Below are 10221 nucleotides of genomic sequence, written 5' to 3'. Positions count from 1 at the left end.
CATCTTTAAAAAGCTGGTCAGCAGAAGGAAGCATGAAGTGCTCCACAATTTCTTGGTAAACGGGTGCAGTGACTTTGGTTTTCAAAAAACACAATGGACCAACACCAGCAGATGACATTGCACCCCAAATCATCACAGACTGTGGAAACTTAACACTGGACTTCAAGCAACTTGGGCTATGAGCTTCTCCACCCTTCCCCCAGACTCTAGGACCTTGGTTTCCAAATGAAATACAAAACTTGCTCTCATCTGAAAAGAGGACTTTGGACCACTGGGCAACAGTCCAGTTCTTCTTCTCCTTAGCCCAGGTAAGACGCCTCTGACGTTGTCTGTGGTTCAGGAGTGACTTAACAAGAGGAATATGACAACTGTAGCCAAATTCCTCGACACGTCTGTGTGTGGTGGCCCTTGATGCCTTGACCCCAGCCTCAGTCCATTCCTTGTGAAGTTCACCCAAATTCTTGAATCGATTTTGCTTGACAATCCTCATAAGGCTGTGGTTCTCTCGGTTGGTTGTGCATCTTTTTCTTCCACACTTTTTCCTTCCACTCAACTTTCTGTTAACATGCCTGGATACAGCACTCTGTGAACAGCCAGCTTCTTTGGCAATGAATGTTTGTGGCTTACCCTCCTTGTGAAGGGTGTCAATGATTGTCTTCTGGACAACTGTCAGATCAGCAGTCTTCCCCATGATTGTGTAGCCTAGTGAACCAAACTGAGAGACCATTTTGAAGACTCAGGAAACCTTTGCAGGTGTTTTGAGTTGATTAGCTGATTGGCATGTCACCATATTCTAATTTGCTGAGATTAAATGTTAAATGTGAGCCAAAATCATCACAATTAAAAGAACCAAAGATTTAAACTACTTCAGTCTGTGTGCATTGAATTTATTTAATACACGAGTTTCACAATTTGAGTTGAATTAATGAAATAAATGAACTTTTCCACGACATTCTAATCTATTGAGATGCACCTGTACATGAGTAAGTGTGGCTGGAATAATAATGTAGCTGTAAAAATAGTTGCCTGCTGAAATTGAAATATATATTACATCTTCATGATTAGATAGATATAGTTGAGTTTGTCTTTACTACACGTTAGGTTTCTCTATAGATGTGAGTCACTCAACCGGAGGTATCCTGTCAGATCGTCCATCCTTTGAGTGAGTACAGGTCAGCCGATCTGGTTTCGTCCGTTAAAGTTAACTTATTTAAATAACAATCACGGTCCTGCACAGTAAGTGATCTTACATATGCAGGTCAAATCGGAATTTCTTCAGTTATTGTTAAAAAAAACAAGCTAACAGACTTCATAGCTAGCCTTAGTGAAGCGGTCAGGGGGATCTTTCTGCCTCCACCTAAGCTCCGCCCACAGAAAAACATCACAATGTTTACTAACAGGAAATTGGTCTTAAGTTTGAGTTATTTTATTGTTTTTGTCATTTAAAAAAAATATTTGTCTTTTTATTATAATTGTTTTTTTGTATTTTTTTTTTTAATACATCAAGTTAAAAAAACGTCTTGGCAACTACAGGTTTGATATAATAAGTTTTTTAATTTATATTTTATTTCAAGTAACGGTAATTATTATAATTACCATGGTTTTATTTCACTTTGTTTCTTCACTTATATTAATGCATGCAGATATCAAGTTATTGGTTTCAATGTGTTTATGTTATGCAATCCATCACTACTGGGGGAGATAGAGAGCGCGAAGCCTGCACGTGTTACCGAGCACCGTGTAGTTGTTATAACACGGCTCCCCCCTTCACCCCCCCTTATGCACCAGCTCCGTGAGCGCCGTACGAAGACGGGACTCACCGCATAAACGAGAACCGACCACATTATGGGTGAGTGCCTTGTTGATCGCGTCCACGATCACAACATGACAGAAAGTTTTGGACTCGCTACAAAACAGCTAAATCATTTTGTCAGACCACATTCTTTGTGCAACGTTCGCATTCGCTTTGGGAATGGTTTGTCCTACTAAAAGCCCCATAGTGTTGTCCTTGCTTCCGATTGGTCACCTCCGCTATTCAAAAACACAAGCCTAAATTATATAGCCTGACGGATTAAATCAAAATCAGTTACTGCTCTGTTGCACAAAATAATGTGTTTCGCAAATTAAAAACAAATGTCTTTAACAAAACAATGCAAATATTAATATCGTTACACATTCTGTTCAGGTGGTAGGGTCCTCAACTAAACTGCTTCACGGGATTTGTAGTCTCTATGAAGCTTTCGAGAACGTTTAACGTTATCAATAGAGGAGGAGCGTAGAACTACATCACCCACAGTGCACCGCGACGGGTTTGCGTCAAGTCTATTCCGTTGCATTTTCAAGATGGCGTCGCTGGGAAGGAGGCGCGGTGTCCCAGTCAACAGGGAGAGGTCAGTTAGATTAAAACCTGTTATTATTTCATAAAACGTGACGTGAAATTTTTAGGCTTTATGCAGAATTTAAGTTAGTTTAGTATCCTTAAAATACTAAGACTTTTGGAGTTTTGTAGAGCCGCAAACACTAATAAATACTGTTTGAATAGAGCTCATGTGTTGTTTTGATTAGCTTACTGACTCGGGTCCCTCAACTGATTAGCAGTGCAGAGACCGGCAAAAATGTGTTTTTATGGCTTTTACATCTGAAATCTCGACATTGATCACTCATGTTTTTTGCAGTATGTGTTACCCATATTGACACGAGAGGAACAAGTTAAAATAGCGCTTCACAGCCATGACAGCGGGTTTCAAGGAGATGTGTACAGTTAGCAGGGGTTTACAGTTTTTATACCAACTTTCGTGTTTGCCTCAAATGTCTTGACACCTGGAAGAAATTATATTTTTCCTCCTAATAATATGGTTGTTTAATGCACTGCTTGTTAAACTGACAGTATGCGTGAAATTTATTTAACCGTTGCAAAAGACAGACCGCTTTCACTTGTCTCTGTCGACTCGTTTAGCAGCTCAGTATTTTCTGAAATAATGACCATTTTGAAATAAGATTTTAATTATATTCCAACCGGAGCAAAGTGTCTTTCATCGTACACGTGAAAATTTCCCGTCAGCCTTTATGCTTCATAACATCGCTCAAAAGTTTCTTGTTTGACTGTGAACTCAGGCCGCAGATGGTCTGGCTGATTTCGATAACGCGAGACAGCTCGTGTCTAATAAAGACCAGAATACACGGTCATTTTGTATTTTATATAGTCATTTTAAAATGCTTTTTGAAAAATTCCACTTAATTCCCAAAAAGAAATAAAAAAAGCATGCCATCCCATCTTAAGAGATGTTGGCTGCTCTTAAAGTACCTATTTTATGAAATCTGTTATACTTTTTTTCCACACAGTAAATCTTAGTAGTTACATTTACATGCAACTAAATAAATACATTGATGGCTCAACTGGACTGGAAGGCTTTCATGTAAATGACCCAGTTGATTTCAGTTTGGTATGGGTGGTGTAGACCTGAAATAATCATGAAATGATCAATATGAAGAAATGAAGCATTGAATCTAACTATTTTCTCAATCTGAATCAATAAATAAACTTTAATATGTTTACATATGTCTCACGTGAGCATGTTTACTTGTGCTCTACAAATTGGTCAGTAGAGGAGACAAAATATTTACTAAATATTAGCTAAAAAGCTCCTCTGACATGCAAAAACAACAAATCTTGATAGCTCCATTGACATTATTACGCTGGTTTTTGATGTTGACCTGAAATAATCCGATTAAACAGGAAAAAATAAGTGCTTTGATACAATTTTCTCTATCAGATTAAAAAATACCTCATGCACAGTGCCATGATGCATCGGTTTACATACATTTTACATCTTACAAACTAGTCAGTTTTTTTATGCAAAAAAAAAAATCGCAGTAGCTCATGTGACAATATCAGGTTGGTTTTCTCCAATTCTCACTGCGCCAACTGGGTTTTGTTTAGATTACATGTGATGCATGTAAATGAATATGTGAATCAGATTGCAGCGTTTAGGGTTCATAAACAGAACTTTCAGAATCTGGATTGGATTAATTCAGATTAATGAATTCTCACTTTCTATCGCTCTCTTCAGGGGAGTGATGGCGGCCACGGAGTGTTACATCGTCCACGAGATCTACAACGGTGAGAATGCACAGGAGCAGTTCGAGTACGAGCTGGAGCAGGCTCTGGAGGCGCAGTACCGCTACATCGTAATCGAACCCACACGCATCGGAGACGAGACGGCCCGCTGGGTGGCCGTGGGAAACTGCCTGCACAAATCCGCCGTTCTGGCAGGGGCCACGTGCCTCCTGACGCCGCTCGCCCTTCCCGCCGACTACTCCCGTTACGTGGCGCTCCCCGCTGGCGCTCTGAGCCTGGCCTGCGCCGCGCTCTACGGCATCTCCTGGCAGTTCGACCCCTGCTGCAAATACCAGGTGGAGTACGACAGTCAGAAGCTCTCGCGGCTGCCGCTGCACACGCTCACCTCCTCCTCGCCAGTGGTTCTGGTTCGGCGGGACGACGTGCACAGAAAGAGACTGCACAACACGATAGCGTTGGCGGCCCTGGCGTACTGTGCCAAGAAGATCTATGAACTGTACGCCGTATGAGCGCTGTGGCACATGCACACACACGCATACAGATACTGATATATGCGTACACACACACAAACACGCAGCAGGGAGGTGAGAAGCACTACTAAACACCCGACACTGGCAGATACACACACACACACACACCAAACAAAACATATGGATGGACCGACGGAGAGAGTGATGGAAAAACAAAAGGAGGCGGCGTGCTCTCCGTTACGCTTTTTCAGCGTTTTGCTTTCAGTCGGTTAATGATTGGACGGATGGGTGGGTGGATGGATGGATGGATGAGAGGAAGGGTTGGGGGGGAGCTTGTAGTTCTGAATGAATCTTCCCCTGTTCTCTGTACTTTAAAAGTGATATCACCAGTGCACTTGAGCCCCCCTTCCCGCTCCTTCCCTGCGCCTGTCCAGCCCCTTCCTCGTCCCGGCGGCCCTCCCCAAACGTCACCTGCCACCCACACGGAGCTTCCACACCCGGGCAGCGACCTGTCGGACTGAACGTGTGGTGGACAGACGGACGGATCATGTTTTAAGAATGACCTTTGAATCCTCTCTTTTCTCCCTCTGTGTAGTTTTACTGTACCCTGCCTTTGGTGCATCACCTTTTCATTAAACAGTAGGAGATTTAACTTCACACGCATCTCTGACCACCTTTATTTGACCCTCAAGGGCTCAGATTCTTTCTTGGCGCACATCTGAGTTTTAGCCTTCACGCAGAGCTCACGGGCAGATTTGCTTTACAAGCCGTGGTTTGTAATGGATCAGTTTGAATCCGGTTCTTCGTATGAAGTTATGAAAAGTAAATATGAAAGGTGAGCAGAAAATGTGAACTCATCTGAAATGGATAGTTCACTTCACCCCTAAAATTTTGTCATTTGTGATGATCTAGACCCATATGTGCGGTTAAAGGAAACTAGAGGTCAAAATGGAAATGCGTAACTCATCTTAAGAAATCTGAAGGGCAAACTTGTGGAAAAATAATTGGACAAAATAGAGAATATTTCAAGCACATGGACACCTTTTCAAATCAGAGGGATTGGAACTGTGTTTGAAGCAAAGGACTGAATGTGGCAGTAAACGGATCAGTGTAATCCAGTTCTTCTTATGAAGTTAAATATAAAAAAATATGAAAGGCGAGCAGTAAATGGGAACACATGTGAAATGCATAGTTCACTCATATATTAATGTTTTATCATTTACTTATGTTCCAGACCCATGCTGTTTTTTTAATTTTTTTTATTTTTTTTTTGCTTATTCCTATACCTTGAATTAGCAGATAAACCAGTTTAATTGAATGACTATTGCGAGTTTGTGAAAGTTTTAGTCTCAAATGGTATTTTGTATTAATGGTACCATGTTTACACTTATTTATAGTGTTTTTATGAATGCACCCCAGCCTGTCGAGCTTAAATTAGTTTTCTGATATGTTTTATTTTAATATTGTAGTGTATAATATCTGAAACAGGATATTCAAAGAGAAAAAGGTAGGGTCAAAATGGTCAGTATTTATTTTAAAGGGATAGTTCACCCAAAAATGAGAATTTTGTCATTAATTACTCACCCTCATGTCGTTCCAAACCTGTAAGATATTCGTTCATCTTTAGAACACAAATGAAGATATTTTTAATTAAATCCCAGAGCTACGCAAATTTTATTTTTTTATTTTTTGCGAACAAAAATGTTCTTCTCCAAATCACATATTTCAGCTTCGTAAAATTAAGGTTGAACCACTGATGTCAAATGGACTATTTTAATGATGTCCTCACTACCTTTCTGGGCCTTGAATGCATCAGTTGCATTGTTATCTATGCAGGATCAGAAAGCTCTCGGATTTCATCAAAAATATCTTAATGTTCTGAAGATGAACGAAGGTCTTACGGGTTTGGAACGACATGAGGGTGAGTAATTAATGACAGAATTTTCATTTTTGGGTGAACTATCCCTTTAAGTGTAATATTCTGCTCACTAGAATTGCTAAATTGTTTTGTCAAACATGTTTTTCAAACCGTCCTCTTGTCTGCAGTTGGTCAACACTTCACATTCAGGAGCCAGACAGAAAAGCCTAATTCTTATTGTAGTTTTGACATGTCAAATGCGTGGTTCACTGTTAGTGATTCTTAAAAATCGTATTTTTGGCTTCTTAAAACAGGTTCATCAGAACATGTATGTATGTATGTATTACACGTTTTAGAATGTCCTAAAAGGTGACACTATGTAAAGAAATAATGCTTAATTCAAGATTAATTAGGAATTAAAGATTTTAATTAAGAATTACATTTTTAGGTAAAAATTGATTTAAGATTAGGGCTTGAACACAAAGACCGAGTTCAGGTCATGTGAGGAAAATCTTCTATAGTTCATGTCTGTGATGATCTCAGGTCAGAAGGTGAGTCCATATGTTGTGTGTTTTAAAACAAAATCTGTTTCAAATATGCTTGTCACAGATCGAATTCAGCTGGGTTTTAATAAAATATGAGCAGGGTTTTAAGGGGACTGGATTTGGGTTTTTCAGTCCTGAGGCATTTAACTCTAAATGGTGTTAATGTTTTACTGGGTTAGAAGGAAACTAGGCTTAAAACTGAGAATGTGAAACGCATCTTAAAGGTAAACTTGTGGAAGAAGAATTGGGCAAAATACCACATATTTCATGCACATGGACACTTTTTATATCTGGGAGTTTAGAGCTGTATGTGAACCGGTGGAATCGAAGGACTGAACGAGGTGGTTATTTTCGTTATGTTTAGACTGACTGTTTGAACACCATTTAAATAACATTGCTGTGACAGAAATATCTGCCGAGTTTCCAGTATCAACCTTATTTGGAGACAAAAATCACCTGGCTGGCATTGCTAAGTCCATAGTATTTTTTTTCAGTGCTAAAATGTTGCAAGGAAGTTGCAAATGGACAGCTTTCATTTGGATGAACATCATGGCCCATCGATACATTTCTTGAAGACAATCCCCCTCTATATGTCAGTTATTGCACCGTTTAGAAATTGCTTTTCCTTTAAAGCATGAACATTTCGTCACATTAATTTCTCTGCATCTCTACCAAAAAAAAAAAAAAAAACATGAGCCATAAGTATCTGTCATAACCAGATTATCATGAGGTCCTTGCAGTGATGCTCCACATGTGTTCTTACCATTTTTTTTGTTGCCATGGAAATGTTTCAAGTAATATATAATTACTTAGCAGAAGGCAGGCGAGAACTTTATTAAAACATAAACAAATCATTAAACGTTCAGATTATTTCAACTGCCTGTTGTAATAAGGGCCACCTGAACATTATGATGATAATCAGTGATAACCAAACGGGAACTACAAAGAGCCATGTGATCTGATTTACAACTGTAGGCAAAAGGTGAAATGAAAATGCGCCAAGTCTAATAGGGTGCATGGAGTGGAAACGTCAGTTAATAATAAATTAGGGTTAATAAGTAATCAATAAAGTAACAAATTACTTAATACAGGACAATATAATGGACCTTCTGTGAGTTTTATGGAGGTAAATGTAAGACTTTTTTTCAGACAAATTGAAAATTTTTTTAGGATGAATTCTCCATTACCAAATTATTTTACACAACAATCAAGATAGATTCAAAAACGACATAAGTCGTCATTTGCTGATAAATTTATCAAAATGAAGTGAATTCATGTTTTAAAAAAAGCAGAAATATCTATTTATTCGAGTCAACTTAATTCAAAGGGAAAACCAGTTTTCATACCCCACTGACATTTTTTTTAGATGAACACACATCTCAAGTAAATATATCTTGAATTAAGGATGCTTAGATATCTGTATTGAAAAACAAGACAATAATACTGCCTGCAGTGCATGTAACATTTTTGACTTTATGAATTTAAGACCTCTCAAGGCCTTAATTTGTGGAAGGGCAAATTAAAACTGTTTAAGACCAGCAGAAATTTGATTTAAATCGATGTAATCTGGTTCTTGTATGATGAATGTGTGTTCTGCTTATCTAAGAACTGGTGTGTTTTTCAAAGTTCAGGGATGATTCGAGCAACTGAATCCATTTTTAAATATTTATTAAATACATTCCATGAGCATTTACCTATAGGCATAAAAATTATGCAAAGATACTGTTTCCTCTTATTCCTCCTTCACTCTGTGTTCTTTTATGGCGCGTGAAGCCATCAGTCTGAAGTAGAGAGCGGGCCACAGTGTGCGCAGATAGATGGCTGCAGTAGGCAGCAGCCCAGCCAATACAACGTCTTTCTGTTTGTGACAGACAGCTTTCAGAACAGCATGTGCCACGTCCACCGGATCCGACCCCCTCGCTGTGGTTTTGTCCATTACTTCAGATCCAAAAGAAACGTATGAATAATATTAAAATTTGTATATTTATGATACTCATTTTCCAAAACATCTTTTATAGCTCAGATTCTTGACAAGAACAACATGCTCTCACCTCCATATTTGGAGCCGTCCCCGGTGACCGCATTAATGGACAGGTTGGTTCTGATGTAACCAGGGCTGATGACTGACACCTGCAGGCCGAACCGGTCCACCTCTGCCCTCAAACAGTCAAAATAGGCCTGCGTCGCATGCTTGGATGCAGAATCTGACAGAAAACATTTCAGATATGCAAGCAAGGTACAGGATCACACTGTTTTTATTCATGAAGAAAAATCTTTGAATTCCCTCGAAATGCCTTCTTTTGTGAACGTATACTCACACGCAGATCTGTACGGTATGGAGATCTTTCCCTGCACGCTGCTGATGACTACAATATGTCCACTGCGTCTATCCACCATCGAAGGCAGAATGGCTGGATTGAATAAAAAAATGCTTTAATTATAATAAAAATCTACATAATGTCATACAGTCAAATTAAAAATTATTCAGACACCAGATATAATTATTATTTTTTTTACTAGTGGGTGCAGGACACTATAGTTCATTTATGTAAGCGTGGAAAGCACAATAAAGTAAACTGTGACATTATACCCAAAAATTCTTCATACAGTAAAACTGTATGATTGATAAATTGATAAAAATTTGGGACTTAAAATGATTCAGACACTTTGACCTGACCATGTTTTGCTTACGTGTTTTTCTTTAATTGCTAATGCCACCTTTTTACACCGAAGACTGAACAAAATTAAACACTGCTTGGTAATTGGTTGACCTACATTGGTATTATCCGATTGTGTACTTAAATTTAACATCTGACAGCTATTCAACCTAATTCATTACTATCAAAGTTATCGGACATATCAAAATGAATTTGTTCTGACACTGTTCTTGTCATATTTTATTACCATTTTCTAAACTATAGCGAATAAACTGTGATAATGTGAGAAATGTTGAAGGTGTCTGAATAAATTTTGACTGTGTATAATGTGATATATACTAAATTATATAATTTGCAGCACATTATATAGGCCTATAATTTTGTATTTTTTTCACATTTAATATAATTTTTTATATTAATATACATGGGTCGAAGACGAAAAAGGGTTTAAGCATAAAAACAATAAGTGTAATACTGCTTTAAATTCCCCCCCAAATTTTTTTCCCCCCAAAAATAAATATCATACATTTTTCCCTGATTTACAGAAGACACCCACTAAAATGTCATTCATATTTACAACAAAAATCAATGAATGACATATTAAAAGACTAAT

At 38.4% G+C, this 10221-nt stretch overlaps 2 protein-coding genes across 3 annotated transcripts in view; one reads left to right on the top strand and one right to left on the bottom strand.

The window, feature by feature from the left end:
• The first annotated feature begins 1690 nt into the window (after nt 1–1690).
• On the top strand, nt 1691–4715 carry tmem11 (transmembrane protein 11). Of its 2 annotated transcripts, XM_058771705.1 has the most exons (3): nt 1708–1849; nt 2186–2390; nt 4071–4715. In XM_058771705.1, the coding sequence occupies exons 2-3, from the start codon at nt 2344–2346 to the stop codon at nt 4585–4587; spliced, it is 564 nt and encodes a 187-aa protein (XP_058627688.1). In that variant the 5' UTR covers nt 1708–1849; nt 2186–2343; the 3' UTR covers nt 4588–4715. The 2 variants fall into 2 exon arrangements, with proteins under 2 accessions (XP_058627689.1, XP_058627688.1); XM_058771706.1 differs by lacking the exon at nt 2186–2390 and having other exon boundaries at nt 1691–1849.
• Nucleotides 4716–8602: 3887 nt separating this feature from the next.
• Nucleotides 8603–10221, bottom strand: part of dhrs7b (dehydrogenase/reductase (SDR family) member 7B) — a 4177-nt gene continuing 2558 nt past the window's right edge. The window contains exons 5-7 of the mRNA XM_058771704.1: nt 9270–9362; nt 9003–9155; nt 8603–8889 (exon numbers count right to left, since the gene is read on the bottom strand). Of these exons, the coding sequence (XP_058627687.1) occupies nt 8684–8889; nt 9003–9155; nt 9270–9362 (452 nt within the window). The 3' untranslated portion in view covers nt 8603–8683. The remainder of the gene's footprint in view (nt 8890–9002; nt 9156–9269; nt 9363–10221) is intronic.

The sequence above is a fragment of the Onychostoma macrolepis genome, chromosome 03, assembly GCF_012432095.1.
Source record: "Onychostoma macrolepis isolate SWU-2019 chromosome 03, ASM1243209v1, whole genome shotgun sequence".
Lineage (NCBI taxonomy): Eukaryota > Metazoa > Chordata > Actinopteri > Cypriniformes > Cyprinidae > Onychostoma > Onychostoma macrolepis.
This window is presented reverse-complemented; position numbering and strand designations above follow the sequence as displayed.

Bases quoted from the DNA above. Each gene is read 5' to 3' on its own strand.
- tmem11 (XM_058771705.1), top strand. From the start codon at position 2,344: ATGGCGTCGCTGGGAAGGAGGCGCGGTGTCCCAGTCAACAGGGAGAG. The intron at 2,391-4,070 runs GTCAGTTAGATT...CGCTCTCTTCAG, and splicing joins GTCCCAGTCAACAGGGAGAG to GGGAGTGATGGCGGCCACGG.